Raw genomic sequence first — 17892 nt, 5'->3', positions numbered from 1 at the left:
CAATAATGGGTTTTAAGCAGGAGATTGGCTGATGGTTCTGTGCGTTTAAAGTCGCCAAGGGGACCTTGGCCCTTGACCTCTCAACCTCCCAACCTCCCAACCTCCAGCCCAGAGAAAATCCAGTAAATATTTGTGAAATGAATGGTGAAGCAACACTTTGTAGCAGTGCTTTTCAACCTTTAACAAGCTTAAGAGTCACCTGGGGATCTTTTTCAAATGCAAATTGTTATTCCTAGGTCAGAGGTGGGACCTGACATTCTACATTTCTCACAAGTCCCCAGTGGTTGCAGCCCCTTCACTATCGATAATTAGGATGAGAACAGTAGTTTGCAAACCTGGCTGTGCCTCAGAATTGCCTGGGAAGCTTTTAAATTACTCAGATTAAGTAGGTCTGGCCTGTTTTCACTAAGTTCCTCCGTGATTCTGTTGAAGGCCAGGTGGGAACTGCTGGGGTGGACTCTGGCCGGGCTGTGGGAAGCAGTGACCAGTGGGAAAAGACCCTGGAGGTGGAGAGGCCAGTTAGGATGTGGAAGATCAATTAAGATAGAAGTGAGGAGGACCTGTGTTGGACCTCAGAGAGGGGACAGGTAGGAGAGACTAGAGAGATAGAATCTATGGACTAGGGGGCCAGGCCGAGAGGTGGGGAGGGAGGAACAAGAATTGAGCTTTGGACAAGGAATGGCATGGCCTTTAAACTATCACATTTGTGATAATATTTGGAAGTCGTTTTTTACTTGGCCGTCAAAAACGTTCCCTTCCTGATATACAGATTTGTTCATGACACTCTTGCTTAAAAGCTTCTGGTGGATCCCCTTTTGCAAAACATGAGAAGGGAGAGCTATTATGAACTGTTGAGGCGTTTAAACATTTATTAAGATCCCGGACTGTGCACCGTCATTCAAGAGGTGACAGTCGGGGGTGGGGCAGGGGGAAGATGTGACACTGTCATCACTTGGTGTGGGCACAACTAGGCTGAAACTCCTGGCAGCCTTGTGTTTTCCTGAGTCACTTTTTCCTGCTTCCTCCTTCCTCAGAGCAGTTCCACTTGATGTTTTCATGGCATCATTCTTTGGTTTCAACACTTGCTGACACATGTGTGTCTCAGTTTTTGCAGAATCCACAGCTGGTCTCAGAAAGGTGGGCTGTATCCTTTGTAGACTCTGAAAGCCAGGTCATGGGGATTTTCATGAGGGCCATTCTTATCTCTCTCACACTCAGTAAATAATCTTCCAGGAGATGCCGTCTTAGAGCATCTGTTTACCTTCAGACCAGATTTCCTTAAGGCCTTGTGAGTTCCCAGGGAGCTGCCAACTCTCAGCTTTGTCTTTGGGAAATTTATGATTTCTATTTAGTGCTCCTAGATAATCCTTACTTTGGTGCTCCTTGGTAATTCTTACTTTCACTTCCTATCTCTGTCACATACACATTTATGCACACTGAGAACCCAGCTTCCGCTGTACACAATGCTTTTTTTTTTTTTTAAGATGTTGGGGGTAAGAGTTTTATTAATTAATTTATTTATTTTTGCTGTGTTGGGTCTTTGTTTCTGTGCGAGGGCTATCTCTTGTTGTGGCAAGCGGGGGCCACTCTTCATCGCGGTGCGCGGGCCTCTCACTATCGTGGCCTCTCTTGTTGCGGAGCACAGGCTCCAGACGCGCAGGCTCAGTAGTTGTGGCTCACGGGCCTAGTTGCTCTGCGGCATGTGGGATCCTCCCAGACCAGGGCTCGAACCCTTGTCCCCTGCATTAGCAGGCAGATTCTCAACCACTGCGCCACCAGGGAAGCCCAAACTTTTTTTTTTTTTTGCGGTACGCGGGCCTCTCACTGTTGTGGCCTCTCCCGTTGTGGAGCACAGGCTCCGGACGCACAGGCTCAGCGGCCACAGCTCACGGGCCCAGCCGCTCCGCGGCATGTGGGATCTTCCCGTGTGCACAGAGCTTTTAATCATCATGTTCCCTGTTGTGTAATAATCTTGGCCTCTGTAACTCAGCTGTGGATGGAAGGTATAGGCAAGGTGGGATAGGATCGCCTCTCAAAGGGATAAGGTATAATATCCTTGTTTGGCGTTCAAGGCTCCTCCGCAGAAGCTGGCAATAATTTGACTTACCAGCTGCATCTCCACTGTTCCCCAAACTGAGTAGCTTAACAATTTCTATCCTTTGTGCCTCTCTGCCTTTGCATACGCTATTTCCTCTTCCTGGGAAGCCCTTTTGTCTCTGCTGTGCCAGATGAATGAACTCTTACTAATCCTTCAAAATGCAGATCAAAGCCTTGAAACACCTCTCCTCCCCCCACCCCCAAGTTATTTTTACTCTTCTCTCTAAATTGACTAGTATAGCATCCAGTACAGATGTCTTCTATGGTTCTTAACACACTTCGCTTGCATGTCTCTGTCCACACCCCTTCCAAACCCTGAGCTGCCCTGGAGCTGCATCGGCCCTTGTGTTCGGCCCTACACTCAGCAGATGTTGAGGAAGCGTTTGTGGCAGGCAAGGGCCTTGAGCCCTTGAGTCTGTTCTGCAGTGTTGGCTTCAGTAAAAGGGTAGAAAGGGCAGGTTGTTTTGTGTTGGAGATGAGGGAAGGAGCAAGAGCAGAACCTGAAAGACTAGGACAAGCCTGATGGGTGGTCCACTGGGCTAGAGTCATAGGGTGGGGTGGGGAGGGGAACTGGGAGAAATGATGCTGGAGTCTCAGGCTGGGGAGAGATCCTGGAAGGTCTTGAAAGTTGAAGTTAAAGAATTAAAATGTAATACAGATGACCTTGAAGGTCTTTGAGTGTGGAAGAGACAAGGTGAAGCCTGTGCTTTCAGGAGGATTCAAGGCTGAGAAGGGCAAGTTGGAGGGACAGGAAGGAACTTCTTCTGAGAACGAGCTGTTGGAATAACCCACTGAGGTAGGTTAGGACCTAAATCAAGGCAGTGGCAATAGGGATGTTGAGGAGGTGAGGAGCTTGCCAAGAAATCCTGCAGGATTTGGTGACCGATCAGATTTGAGGGAGAGGGAAAAGAGTCCAATTGGACACTGACATTTCGTGCTAGTTTGCTGGAGAAGAATGAGGCAATTGTCAGCAGCATGAGAGCACCGAGGAGCTTCTTGGAAAGGGGAAGGGAGATGAGGGTGATCGATTCCTTTTGAGATCAGGAGGGAGCCTTGGGGAGTTTCTTGCTTGCCCCTTATGTTTTACCCATGAGGATGGTGAGGCGCAAAGGAAGCTACCCAGGGTCACCCAGCTGCTGGTGGCAGAACTCAGGCCTTCTGGCCTTGAATTCTGCCCTTTGTAGCACAGTGGGTTTGGCCAGACGAGAGCTGCCGGAAGGTGCAGATGGAGACTCCATTAGGCAATGAAAAACGAGAAAGAGACCAGGTTTGGGGTGAATTCATTCTACAGTACAGCTGAGGCTGGAGTCTTGTAGGTCAAAGACTCAGGAGGAAGCGTGTGCGGCAGCCAAAGCCACTGGGGGGTGTGAAGGCTCATGAGACCTTCTTTCTGTCCTGTGATCTACGGGGATGTGGGCTGGCGGGAAGTAGGGAGTGCTTTTATGGTATCTACACTCTTAGACTTGTTAGCGCTTACTGTGAGTACATTGTTCTTCTGGGAATGCAAACACCAATCTTTCAGTTCCATGGGAAGATGTATTCCAGGGACCCAAACTCCCACCACCCCACTCCCTATCGTCAACAAACTTTAGGGATGCCTCCAACCAGCTCTGAGAAGTTGCCAGTGTAGCGCTGGAGTGGGGGCAGTGGGGTATGCCTATCCGGGGAAGGCAATCAGCCGTGAGAACTTTTTCCAAGCCTGGGCCTGTGTGTAGGGCCAGTGTTAGGGATTTAGATGGTTGAGTGAGGGCCACAGCTGTCTGATAAGGAGGGAGGACCTTGTCTAGAGTCTGCTGCCGAGAGCCTCAGTGGCCCTGTGGCTGCGCTTCCGCCCCTCCTTACCTTTCGCTTCCACACCTCTCTGCCTGGCCACGCTCCTCAGCCTCCCAGGATGAGTCCTGCCTTTGCCGTGGCACAGGGATTACCTCGTTTTGCTAAGGCAGAGCTCGGTTAATGCCTGTGAAACCTTTAGATTATTGCCTGGCATATGATATTGCCAAATAAAAACAGACACAAGAAATGCTGGGATTCAACTTTCAGTCAAACTTGTTAAGCCTCTTGGTTCTTTTTTTTTGCCTCACTGCGCAGCGGTTTGCGGGATCTTAGTTCCCCAACCAGGGATCAAACCCATGCCCCCTGCAGTGGAAGCGTGGAGTCCTGACCACTGGACCGCCAGGGAGTTCCCAAGCCTCTTGGTTCTCTTTGAGTTACGTAGCTGGGTCTGGCAAGTTTCTACCTCATCTTGTTTTGAGTGTGTGTGTGTGTGTGTGTGCGCGTGCGTGCACACATGTGCGCTTTACTGAGACCAAAGTGTGTGCAAGAGCCTGCTCACCCGTGGTGAAATATCACAGACAGCCATAGGCTGCAGACAGGATATTTGAGTTGTACGTGTGTCAGGAATGACTTATGCAGAAGTAAGTGGGTGGTGGGCCTACTAACAAACCTCCAGGGAGGGGCTGTGGGGAACTGATCCTATCACGGTTGCTCCCCTGCCTACAGGTGCTGTGGTGTTCCCAGGAGCTGCACTCTGGGTACATCTGTTTCTTCCTGGAATGAGGGCAGGCATAGGGAAGGAGGTGACCCAAATCCCAGGGTTGCCCTGCTTGCTCAGGGACAGCCAACGCCTGCTGGTTGCTGGGCGTGTTTGGTGGGCATAGTCAGACCCCTGCCCTGAGTCCCAGGTAAAGAGAAAAACCCACAGTGACTTGTGTGCGTGGTTGGAATGGGCCGCTCAGATGTGGCTGGGCCTCTTGACTGGGCAGGGACCACTCTGACCGAGAGGGCCACTCCCGTGACTGCACTGGGGTGTCCCGAGAGGTCTTCTTAGCAAACTTTTCCAACCTTCCTCTGGCCAAAAGGCCCAGAGAGCCCACCAGAAGGAACTTCTTGGGTTGACAATATGTGTGTTTGTGCGTGTGTGTGTGTGTGTGTGTGTGTGTGTGTGTGAGAGAGAGAGAGAGAGAGAGAGAGAGAGAGAGAGAGTTGTGTAGAGGCCAAGGGATCTGCTGTAGGGATGAAGGGAACAGAGAAGGGCAGAGCCACAGTTCAGGTTAGGAAGACCAAATACGGGTTACTTTTGTTCCTTGCATGCACACATAACAACTCCTCTTTTTAGGGGTGACTGTTTCCTTCCCACAACACAAGGCTCTGTTCCCCTGAATCAGAGAGGTTTTCACATGTACGGCTGGCTTGACCCTGGACTGCTTTATGGATGAAACAAAGGTGTATGTTGACTGGCCCCAGAAAGCTGCCTCCAGAGGAAAGACGGAGAGGAACTTCTGGCTTTGGTGGGGTTTACAAAGGGCTTGTCTCATGAGGCAGGTAGTGTTATTCCCATTTATGGGAGGCAAACAGGTACCAGAGAAGGAAAGTGATTTTTTTTAAGGTTCCAGAGTATTCACTTGAATTTATTGTCCTGACTGGGCCACTTCTGAGAGTGAGGGGAGGAGACGGATGCTGAGCTGGATGGGACCCTGGGAGACAGGACTGCCTCGGGCGTACTGGGGTGTGCGGCATCGAACTCTAAATTCAGTAAGCAATGGGGGGGGGCAGGGGAAGGCGATGGGGGAGAGGGGATTAGAGTAGGGCGAGGGGAGAAGTTGGAACTGGAATTTGTGTGAGAAAGGAGGATTCTTCTAATTCGACATTTTACCAAAGCAAAGGAACAGTTCTTGGCTCCGACACCTGCCCTCGACTGCTTGTCATGAGAAAGTTTTATTACATAAGCTCTTCCTGCAGGCAGCCAAGACATCTGGTTCTTCCATGCAGCGCTGCTGTCCCGGTAACAGCAAGCACCACCGCCCTGCCCTGCGTGTCCAGCTAGGTTTTTGCTGCGCGGCTCACTGGAGCTGCACAGAGCCTCTGGCAGGGGTGTTGTCCTGCTGGAGAACAGGGCACTGACTCCTCGCTCGCCCCCTGACTCCAGCATGGCAGGCGGTGGGTGACCGCTACCGTGGGGACTGGGATGCCCTCATCTCCGAGGGCCCTGCCAGCTCACTCTTTCATTTAAATCCTGGCTCTCCTCAGACTTGCTGCTTCTCCTTTGAGCAAGTCTCTCCTTCTCTGAGCTTGAAGTTCCTCGCCTGTCGCATGGGAACAGTACTAGACCCATCTCACCTGCTTGTTGTAAAGATTAAATGAGATGATGATGCGTATAAAGTGTTGGCTCCAGTGCTTGGGTGTCGTAAGTAGTAAGTGGTATTATTATCATCCTCTTCTCAGAAAGCCTGGCAAATATAGTTTGTCAAGAGAAGTGATTTACACCAACCAGAGGGCTTATTCTGAAATTTCAGGGGGGGAAGTAGCATTGTCTGGGCCTCCAGATGTGACCCCCGTGGTGGAGGTGAGCAGTCGGTCCAAGAGGCAGCGGTCCCCGGCAGGGTGAGGGAACAGGCTGATTCCAGATGGCCGGGACAAGGACAACAAACGGAGAGCTCAGAGCCCAAACCAGCTCCATGGGACACGCTGGGGTGAGGTCAGAGTCCTGCCCTTAGGCTCCAAAAATCAATTCATGAGTTTTCTACCCGGCCACGTGGAAAAGCGCACAGAACTTGCCTTAGCCTGGCTGCATTAATAGAAGTCCTGACTTTAGACCTTGCTGGGGAGAGGGGTCATCCCACTCTTCCCTGCAGTGGCCAAACCTGGCCGCACCTGGAGGTGGCACCCTGGGCACCACACCTGGGGAGCAGGTGGAGGAGGGCCCGTTACTGCATCAAAGCTGGAGTCCCTGTCCTGTAAGCTCCGGGAGGTCCTGGGGCAGACAGGAAGACACAGGGTTGGAACTGTGATCTTTAGGTGGGCACGGGGAGCTGCCGCGTTGTGCCTTGGCTCAGAGGGCAGGACTGAGGGGCCTTGGTGGTAACGGTACAGAGGATTAAAGAAGAGGCCGGTTTCAGTTTGGCATGATGTAAGAAATTCCACATAACTCAAGCTTCCCTCTAGGGCCGGGTGGCTGTTTTAGAGCGTGTTATTGGAGTCTACCTGAAGAGGGTATTGTGCAGACAGTACTGACTAGAGAGGAGTTTGTGAAATAACTGAGGAAGCAGACTTTGCCAAAAGGGTGTAGGTCTCACTGAAAGTACTGTAGGGTTTGGGGGGTGATTGGTAGCTTCTCAGCAGAGAGGTGACTGGCAGCAAATGTCGGGGGGATGAAAGTGGAACGCTAGGGTAGGGCGGCCATGAAGCTGTGCAGAAGCTTCTCTATCCCAGGTCCTAGGCCAAAGTCCCACCCAGTACAGGCGTTGGGAGAGAGGAGAGACTCTGAGGAAGCGCCTTTGTGGGCGGGAACTTTGAGGTCATGACCCCAAAGCGATTGTACTGTGTGTATTCTCTGCTGATGCCTACCTTGGCCTGACCGCCTGACTGGGGCATGAAGGCTCTTATGGACACATGGGCCCTCCCTTGAAGATCTCGAGAACACAGAGTCCTGGTACCTGCAGGACCAGGGCCATGCGGTCTGAGACAATGAGCTCACAACATCCAAGAGGTAATAGCGGGTGTAGGAGGGAGCGATCCAGGAGGGCGGTGGGCACGACACTGGGACTTCTGACCGACTGTCTGCAGCCTGGGTCACAGAACAAGCTTCCAGACCCGAGAGGGGACAGGGAAGGGCTGTGGGCAGCAGGGCCTTATTCAAGTGAGCTGAGGTTTTGGGTGGGGTGAGTGCTGGAGGATGGAGAGTGCTGCGGTTAAGCAACGTGGATGCCTGACGGGCACACAGTCCTGGCTGGGGTGGCAGGGAGGAGAGCCCGCCAAGGCTGGTAGGAGGGAGGCCAGGGAAGCCCCTAAATGAGAATTGGCCCACTGGATCTAGGAAATTCTTTTAGCAGCAGAGGCGGGGCATAATTCCTAAGTATTCTGGAGTCAATAGACTTGTGACCTCATTTATTATTTCAGTCGCCATTATTTTTTTAATTTTTTTTTTTTAGCATCCTCCGTGCCAAGAACTGTTATGGTGGGAACACAAGATGAGTAAGACATGTCCCCTGCCTGGATGGAATTTAAGGAATGTACCCCTCATTCAAAATAGGCAGTAATAACTGCAGAGAAAACATAGTATACATTCAGAGAAAGGAGAGGTTGGGGCACCTGGCTTGCCGAGGAGGGGGCATTTGAGATATGTCTTGAAGGAAAGATGGACCAGAGACACCCCGTTCTATGGGGGTGAAGGAGGGCATTTCTAGCAGAGGGAACAGCAATGTACAAAGAAAGGCATGGGGCGGTAAGTTAAGGGGCACGGGTGGCAAACAGCCAGTGGTTTGGTTTGGCTAGAGCTGGAGGAGGAAGGGAGGCTAGACAGGGAACCAGGGACTGGAAATTATCATTTATTAAGTGCGCACCATGCGTCAGGCACTGAGCACAGACTCGTTGGTGCTCACTTACATCTCGCAGGAGCCTTTCAGGGCTTTAGCGGAGGAGGAAACTGACTCAGGATAAGTGACTTTCCCAAGGTTCCCTAGCTGGCGAGTGGTTGAAATAAAATCGATGCCCCATCTATCTGATCCCCAAACCCATGTTCCTTCCACTCTATCTTGCCGCCACCTTGACAGTCCAGATGATTCGGTCTTAAGTTTGCCACGAAGATCAGCTCTTCACGTTGAGGCAGGAAAACGGTCAGACGACATTAGCCTGTGAGAAGCACTTGGTGGACGTGGCCAGGTTGCCATGATGCACACCCGGCCCCAATGTGATATATACACGCGTGCACACACACGTATTTATAAGTAAATCTCTAAAAAATAGTAGGAAGTTGCACAGTTGTTCATGGTGTCACAGAAACTGACGTTTCCTGAGTGCTATAGGCAATTGCTGACTTCCTGGCCGAATTCCTCTATTTTCTCTCCCACTCAAAGTATATTAGAATGGGGCAAGATAACAGAATCTTCTCTAATTTATACAAAATAATTCCTTTTAAAAAATTTTTTTATTTATTTATTTTTGGTTGCGTTGGGTCTTCGTTGCTGCACGCGGGCTTTCTCTAGTTGCAGCAAGCGGGGGCTACTCTTCTTTGCAGAGCATGCTCTCTAGGTGTGCGGACTCAGTAGCTGTGGTGCACGGGCTTAGTTGCTCCGCAGCATGTGGGATCTTCCTGGACCAGGGCTCGAACCCGTGTCCCCTGCATTGGCAGGCAGATTCTTATCCACTGCACCACCAGGGAAGTCCCTAAAGATTCCTGACTTTAGCTACTTTATCATTAGTAACAAGTTCCTTACATCCCACCTGTTGGGGCCCCCAGGGTGTCAGCCGTCGAGGGATGTTAAGCAAGATGGGGGATTGGGAGGGTGGGGGTGAGGATGAGAGAGAAACCTGGGCCATAACCCAGGTGGAGCTGTCAGGGTGGAGAGGAGGGGCTGACCTTTCTGGAAGTGTTTGCTGGGAGCCTGTCCGTGCAGGGGCGTGGAGTGGGTGCTGAGAGCCTGCGTGAAGGGAGAGCATTGTTTCCACGGTGTCATGTTCAGGGTCTGAGCAGGTGGGCACTGCTGGTGGCTGCCTGCCAAAGCCGGGGTACTTTCTTATCCTGTGTCCTGTGGAGCCAGCCGTCCTCATTGCTGACCAGGTCTGCACAGGGCCACTCCCTCTGTCCAGCTCGGCCTGCCTCCTGGAGCTTGGAACCCAGAACCATCTCTGCCAGCCACACCTGGCTTTTGTCCTCAGGGTGGACCTAGGGTCTTTCAGGCTTCCTGATGGGAAGGTCTCCCTCAGCCTAGGGAGGAAGCCCCGGTGCTGAGGAGGGCGTATCTGGGCTGCAGTGTCTTGGGATCTCGTGTTACAGGGCGCTTGGGGGACAGAGCTGTACCCCCATGTCCCGCCTTTGAAAATGTAAAGGGCTACTCCAGGGTCACAAATCCAGTCTTCACACGCCGTGATTACTTACATTTGACAGAAAATTTTATTTTTTATCTTTTTCACCCCACCATGCAGCTTGCAGGATCCCAGTTCCCCGACCAGGGATTGAACCCGCGCCACATCAGTGAGAGCCCGGAATCCTAACCACTAGGCCACCAGGGCACTCCTGAAAGAGAATTTTAAATAAAGCTGGTGACAGTCGAGTGAGGGATGGCAGTCGTGAGAGGGAGCCTGCAGGGTGCGCGAGAGACGCGTCTGTGGCATCACCGTCACACGCCCGTGCGGAGCCCATTCCTGAGTGACTTGGGGGTGCTCGCCTGTTTGGTTCTAGGTGTCTGAGAGTGAGACGCCCACTGGGCGCAATTGGGGGCCTCTCTGGGACACCAGTACCACTCGGCCGTCCTCTCTCAAGGCCACCTCTGAGTTACTAAGGGTTCTCCCGACGCCAGTGCCTGGGGTCTGGGCCTTCCTGCTCCACAGATGTGGTCAGAATTTGGCCCTTCATCCTCCCAAGCCCTGGAGCCCAGCTTCAGCTTTAGCCGCCATGTTTGGGGCCCCCAAATCCATCTCCACAGCTGTGACTTCTCTGCCAGGTACCTGCCTTCAGATGGCCCGAGAACATCATAAACTCTGCCTGCTCACCGCCCCTAAGCTGGGTGCCCAGTGGGACTGGCAGAATGACTGAGCGAGGCACCCAGGGGCTGTAAGAGCGCGCATGTCATCAATTCCCTTACCATTCTGCAAGGCCCTGCTAGAGAGACGCAGAAAGCACAGAGCAAGTGCGCTGCGCGGTACCCTAGGGTTCCCCTAATTGCAGGCTGGCCTCGAGATCTGGCAATTTCTCAAAGGGAGCCAGTGTTGCATATTTTTTTCCTGATCCCAACATTTAGGCCCTGATGAGAGGTCCATCTTCTGGAATAGTGCAGTGGGGACACGGTCTCTGAGAAGGGCCAGGCACTGAGCTGGGTGGTTGACTCTGCCCCCCTAACCCTCTGACCAGCCCTGTGTGAGGCAGGTGGTAATATCTTCATTACACAGTAACCTGAGAGGTTAATCTGTGTTACCCAAGGTCAGAAACTAACGCAGCTCTAAGCAGTAGAGTCAGGATTTAAACCCAAGTCGGTCTTGACTCCCAAGCCTGGACTCTCTCTGTTGTATCTTGCTCGTCTCCTTCTTCAGGGGAGTGAGGAAGGAGCTGCAAAGACTCAGGGGTCCCGGTTGGGCTGTGGGCCTCTGGTGTAGGTACTGCCTTCCCCTTCTGTGGTCCTTTTGCATCACACAGGCTTCTACACCTTTCACTTTGAGACTAAGGAACTGTTCAGGTGTCTCCCATGGGAAAATAATGGCCCTGCTTTGTGGAAAAGACGAGGTGAGAACGATGGGAGAGAGGCCTCTAGGAGCTGTCGCAGTTGCTCCCACTCCCCTGGGGTCAGACTGACAGACTTCCGGGAGCCAGACCTCATGGATCCCCAGGGAGGGGAGACCTCTTGCAGTGCAGTCCCCAGCCGGCTTGTCTGTGGTCTGTGAGTATGTGTGCAGATGGGGGATTCCTGGATCACTTTTCTTAGGAAAGTCCCTGGGCCACTCTCTGGCCTAAGTACTCTTAGCGGAGGGAAGTGATCTGAGTGGCAAGTGTCTTGTGACTGGTGAGCTGAGGTTAGGGGACCGGCTTTGCCCCTCCCTCCCCCCATCATATGCCGATTGTTGAATTGCCTTGAAGAGAAGAGGGCTGGGCCCAGGGCTCATGGCTCCTTGAATGCAGCATGACAGCTGGTCAGGCTGCGGGGTCTTCAGGTTTCCTCCTTACAACATACCAACATCTGGTCTCACTAAATGGTCATGGTCCCCAGGCATGACCTGACTCGGAGCTGACTTACAAAGAAGATAGATAAAGGACTGTCAGGAACTGTCCTTACCTGGATGTTGTATAAGGTCTGGAGATGCAAAGCCATCTCCCTTAGACTGAGAGGGAAGAGGAACACCAGTGGATGAGAACAGAGACCCACGTCTCTGGAGAGGAGGCTGCCTTCTTCCCGTAGGTTTGTCCAGCGTGTATCCGAGATCAGATGGGGGCATGTGTCAGTTTGCTACGGCTGCCATAACAAAAATACCACAGACTAGGTGGATTAAGCAAGAGCAATTTATCGTCTCACGATTCTGGAGGCTAGAAGTCCAAGATCAAGGAGTCGGCAAGGTTGGTTTCTTCGGAGGCCCCTCTCTTTGGCTGTGGACGGTCATCTCCTCCCTGTGTCTTCACGAGGTCTTCCCTCTGTACCTGTCTGTGTCTTTATAAGGATACCAGTCGTGTCGGATTAGGGCTCACCCTAATGGTGTCATTTTTAACTTAATTACGTCTTTAAAGATCTTATTTCTAAATACATTCACATTCTGAGGTACTGGGGGTTAGGACTTCAACATCTGAATTTGGGAGAGGGGGATACAATTCAGCTCCTAACAGGATGTTTCCAAAAGCCTCAGTGAACAAGACTCGGTGTCATGATGAGGCACGGAGAGGCATTCACTGCTGGTCCTGCCAAGGGAACCAGGAGAGGCAGGTAGACTCAGCCCAGCCAGCGGAGGAAGTTTGATTGGCTTTGTCCAAAGGCTCAGCCCAGAAAGCCCTATTCCCTGTAGTCTGGGCTCTCTGGCAGCAGTGGGTTCTGCCTGGTGTCTTCACCTGGCTTCCATGTGGCCCTCAGCCCTCCAGTGAAGACAGAGCTGCTAGTCTTCCACTAATACCCTCCAGCCAGGCCTGCAGAGGGAGCCCCCTTCTCCTCTGATAGAGGCAGGAGCCAGACTGTTGCCCATGCACACAGCCCATCTTTAAGGAAATTCTTTGGTCTCCTAATAATTTAAACTTTTTTTTTTTTTTTTTTTTTTTTAGTGCAGAAGGAAAGCTATTGCATTGATTCAAAATTAAACTGTTTAACACTTGTTGAAATGAAGGTTCAAAATACAGAATAAATGTTGATTAATTCAATTAGTACTTACCAGGGGCCTGCGCTCCTCCCCAGGCAGCTTGGGAGGCTCGTAGGAGGTAGCTGGCTGCAGGCTAAAGTTATGCACGAGGCCCCTGAACACTCTAGATGATAGAGAAAACTTGCCAATTCAGATCCGTTTTTTATTTTTCTTGTTGCTTAGCATTCTAAAATAATAGAATGAGGAGAAATGCCTGGTTTTATCATCCATTAGGGGAAGTTACATCTTCTCCCATCGATGCTTTGGGAATATAATTGCATTCATCAGTTAGCTCATGCCAGGCCCAAGCACGGTCAGGTTCCCCTTATGGCAGAGCTGCCTTCACCTCTGAGTATAAGACCACAAAGAGAGGGGGCCTCAGGTATGGAGAAAGTAAGAAAGTGGATACTGGTTGCTGTTCTCTGAGGATGGACAAGTGAATAGCACATCCTCCTTGCTCTCAAGCATCTTAATTTGGAAGGGGAGACAGACGTATTGAGGAATCATATAAACAGAGCTGGAAAGGAGATGATGAACGTGAGTGCAAGTGTGGCAGGAGCAGAATGGAGGCATCCACCACCTTTGGGCCCTGGGGGTAGCGGTGTCAGGAAAGGCTTCCTTGGGTTGGTGCATTTGGATAAGTTCTTAGAATGGGTGAGATTTGAAAATACAGGTGGAGAAAAGCATCCCAAAAAGAGAAATTAGAGAAAACAGGAAAAGTTTTCTGTATTTAGAGAGTAGCAAGTGGCTTGACCGAGAGCACGGTGAGTACCACTGGGAAGTGAATCTTTTTGGAGGACTTGGATGGCTGAGCTACAGAATACAGCTTTGTTTCCGAAACAGTGAGGAACCACAGAGGCTTTGAGAGCAGAGGAGTAATGTCATGAGCTTTATGAAACATACCCTGCCTTCTCTGGGAAAGAAGCATTGAAGAAGAGTCAGCTAGAAGTAGGAAGTCTAGGAGAGGCAGCTTTGGAAATCCAGGTGAGAGATGGTGAGGGTCTGGACAGTGGTGGGATGGGAGTTTGGTCAGATGTTAGGACCTTCAGGGAGTCTGAATGGCACCGCAGAAAGAGCACCGTCTGAGTCGTCAGGAACTTAGGTTCAAACCTCAGTTCTGGCGGTCCTCAGCAAGGGAAGGTAGAATCTAGTATTGCCCTCTGGAAAAGCCCAGATCCCTGAGTGGTGGATTAAAAAAAACAAAACAAAACTTCTGTTATTAAAAAAAATTCAAACATGCAAAAAAGTAGAAGGAATAGTTTAATGAATCTCCTTATCCATCACCCAGCTTCAACAGTAACCCCTTGCTGGTTCTGTTTTTTTAGGAGGTGTTTTTTGAGATGAAGCTTGGGAAGTATTCAAGCTGAGTTTGCATTGGAAGCATTTCTCTGAATCTGTCTACCGTCAGGTCGAGGTGGTGGAACGACTTGATGGTCATTTGTTCCTCCCTGGGGCTAAATTTGTGTGCACATGCGTGCCTGTTCTCTGCTGTGACAGAGACCGTGAGGGTAGCTGTCTTTGAAGGGTGTGTTCTGGGGCTGAGGAGACACACCGCCGGAGGCTCCTGTCAGTGGGGCAGGGTTCTGTCTGCCACGGGGGGCAGGTGGGTGTGGATAGGGGAGAGGATAGAGGGGAGGATGGCGTGGGAGGCCAGCCTGCTGGGTCAGACACCCTCATCATCCATTCATCGGAGGCTGTTTGTGGCCTGGGGTCTGATTCACGCTGACCAGACCGACAAGGCTGGGCTATACACCAGACACCAATGGGCTCATTTGCTTTGGCAGGTGTCATCCAGGGGCTACAACAAATGCCTGCCTTCCTGGCGTGACCCTACCTGGGAAAGTGAATTACAGGGTCATCTGCAGGTGGCTGGGGAGCCAGGCTCCCAGACAGCACCATGTGGATGGTGGCGGGGTCACCCCAGGCTGCTCTGGGGCACCCTTGTTAGTGATCGCTACTCATCCCCCCAGAGATGTAGTATCAGTTAGTTGCCAGTGGGCCACACAGACCAACTCTGACCAGTCATCCTTCACTGAGGGTGACCCAGGTAGGCAGGGCGGGGGTGTGTGTGGTAAGTGTACCACTTAAATGCCCTCTGAGTTTGGCATCAACTGAAAAATAAGACCACGAGTCAGACAAGTGGAGACCAAGATATCAGCTCCAGGGCTAATAAAGGTGTTTAGAGAATGTGGCTAATAGGATTCCCAGTGGATCCCTTTGCTGAGTCCACAGACCCACCTCTGTCTGGGACCCAGCTGCCTGCAGTCTTCCTCACGGGACAGGCCTCTTCCCTCTGGCGAGGCGGCCCTGGAAACAGAGGGAAGAATGGGGCTGGGCCCCTCGGCTCAGTTCCCTCTCTCATTCCCACCAATCAGATACTCAGCTTCCCCCCACAGCCACACCGTGAGAAGGTCCGGGAAGGAGAGACCGCCAGTGTCCTCCCCGTGGCTATCCCCGTGGCAACACGAAACAGAAACTAAATGAAGGCTTGAGCATGTGTTGTGGGTCTCAGCAGAAGTTCTCTTGCACAGGTAGGGGTGGGAATGCTGTCGTAGAGGAAGGAGAATCACCTGGGCCTTGAAAAATTAGTTCTGATGGCCAGAGACTGGACCTTCAGCTTGAGGGGACAGCATGGAAAGGGCACGGCAAAATGAGAGTGCTCTCCTGTGGCTGGAGTGTCAGGAACTCAGAAGGATGTGGTTGGAAGGGACCAGGCTTGGTGAGGTAGTACAGAGTGGTTAAGAACATGACCTTGGGGTCAGACTGCCTGGGTTCAGATGCCACCTCTGCTGCTCCCTGGATGTGTGGTTTGACCAGCTTAACCTCTCGAAGCTTCAGTTTCCTCGTCTGTAAAATGTGGACAGTAATGGTTATGACTGTTGAGATATGAGATGCGTATAGATGCTTAACTCAAAGCAGAGTGAGTGCTTTATACATGACAGCCGTTATTATTACTGTCACATGTCCAGGATAATTTGTGGTTAGCCTTGGATGCCAGACTCCTGAGTTTGGACTGCTGTGGGAGAGGCCAGGTACCGCTCAGGGGAGAGGAGGCCCTCCAATACCTAGTTCTGGACACCTGAACCCATGCTGGGCCAGTTGGAGCGGGAAGGTTGAGATGGAGAAGCACGTCCCTGCACAGAGTGATGCCCAGGGATGTGGCCGCTGTTTGAAGGAGAGGGAGGGGGCAGGGAAGAGTCCCAGGGCAGTGCAGGGTGTACAGTTCCAGGAGGCTAGGAGCTTCCAAGCGAGGGCAGGGCCATGCTGAGAGTTTCTGAACATGCTGAATCTCAGGGGCTGCTAAGACGTAGCCATAAAGCTGATGAGTGTTTGGGTGTTTGGGTCTGGAGTTTACAGGAGCGATCTAGCGTTATGAGTCATAACCATGGAAATGAAGTATGGATTCTCCAGGGAGAGACTGTAGAAGGAAACCAGAATCGGCCCCGGGGCAGTGAGTGGAGCTGAGATATAGGACATTTAGTGAAGGAAGGACCCAGAGAGCACTTTGTCCCAAATGCCAGAAGAGGAGAGTCTCTGGTTTGCCAAGGAAAGCGATCCCAGCTGACACTGACTGATTGCCGGTCTCATGTTACTTTCACAGCCACTCTTGAGGGAAGTACTTTTATTATTCTCATCTTATAGATGAGGGAGCGGAGGCGCTGAGGGTGAGCGTCCTGCCTTAGGACACGTGCATGGCGAGTGAGAGTCTGCAGCAGGGATTCTGGACCCAGGCAGTCCGGTTCTCCGGCTTGTGCTTTAACCTCACCCTGCACGTACCGCCTCTCAAGGAAATAACCAAAGTAGCTCGATGGACGAGAGAGCACATCAGGCACATAAGTGGAAATCTCATAGCGGTGGACGTCGGAGAGGATGGGAGGTGAGCCCTTTGGCAGTGAAGCAGAGGAAGAGCATGAAATGGTAGCTGGGGGATGCGGGCCAGAGGACGTGTTCTAAGGTAGCAGAGGCTTTGATGTCCGTGGGGGCTGGGAGGAAGGAACAGAAGAGGGGGAGATGTGGATTCAGCCTAGAGAGGGAGTAATGGAGAGGTTCCGGCCTCAGTGATGATGGGTTAGGGGATCAAAGGGCGGAGGGCAGGTTTGAGGTGGAGAGAAAGGGAACTGAGGGATTCCGTTTCTCATCAAAGAAAGATGCATGGCCGTTTGCCGAGGAGTCTGAGAGGAAGGAAGTACGAGCCTACAGATCCGGGTGCACGAGGGTCTGATGGAGCTGTACGCATTGCTCAGCGTCTGTCCGTGAGCGCAGAAGGAAGCAGCACTGCTCCCCAGCTCACTCTGCCTCTCCGGTCCTGACTTGCCCTGCCCCTCCCTCAGTCGGGGAGGCGGGGAGGCAGAGCCAGCTGGGGAAGTGGCAGGAGAGAGGTAGGCGGAGTTTCAGGGGATGGTCCTGCATGCTGACTGCTGACGCAGTAGAAAGACCTCCATCTTCACTGTCCAGAATGTTGGGGTGGTGAAAGGGGATACTGCGTCAGAGGAGTGGGGGAGGGTGTTGGAGAACTCCTGAGGTCGGGGGTGTGTGTGTGTGTGTGTGTGTGGACAGGCTGCCATAGCCTGGTTGTACTTGAGGAGGGGCACCCAGAGAGCCCTGCAGGTTCCTCTGAGAAGGATCCTTCCCTCAGGTCCTTGCCTGCTTCTGCACTATTGCTGGAGAAGAATGGGCAGCTCCCTTCAGTGGTTCCCCTTGCCTAACGGATAAAGGCCAAGCTCTAGAGGGTGAAATGCTGTGAGAGGACCTTCACAAGCTGGTCCCGGCCTCATTTGCTGCCACTCTTCCCCTGTTGTTCTCTGGCCACACAGAGCTACATGCATACCCCACCCTTCCCCATACCTTGGGGTATGCTCTTTACTCCTCTTGCAATGCATTTGCATTAGTGCCTGCTGCCCACCTGGAGAAATCTCACTTCCTCTGTGAAGCCTTCTGAGATTGCCCACACTGTGCTGGTGTCTCGTTCCTCCTGCTGCTGCTGTGCCCCGA

The 17892-nt window shown here is 52.0% G+C and overlaps 1 protein-coding gene across 4 annotated transcripts in view; it reads left to right on the top strand.

The window, feature by feature from the left end:
* Nucleotides 1-17892, top strand: part of PPFIBP2 (PPFIA binding protein 2) — a 385547-nt gene that overhangs the window by 236428 nt on the left and 131227 nt on the right. Inside the window, exon 1 of one of the 4 annotated variants that reach the window (XM_049713953.1) lies at nt 15135-16777. The exons of 1 other annotated variant lie outside the window; for it this stretch is intronic. In XM_049713953.1, coding sequence (XP_049569910.1) covers nt 16593-16777 — 185 coding nt within the window. In that variant the 5' untranslated portion in view covers nt 15135-16592. Of the gene's footprint in view, nt 1-15134; nt 16778-17892 lie in introns of those variants that run through there. 2 more of the 4 variants (XM_049713954.1, XM_049713955.1) reach the window with 2 other exon arrangements.

Source organism: Orcinus orca, chromosome 8 (assembly GCF_937001465.1).
Source record: "Orcinus orca chromosome 8, mOrcOrc1.1, whole genome shotgun sequence".
In the NCBI taxonomy this organism is placed as follows: domain Eukaryota; kingdom Metazoa; phylum Chordata; class Mammalia; order Artiodactyla; family Delphinidae; genus Orcinus; species Orcinus orca.
This window is presented reverse-complemented; position numbering and strand designations above follow the sequence as displayed.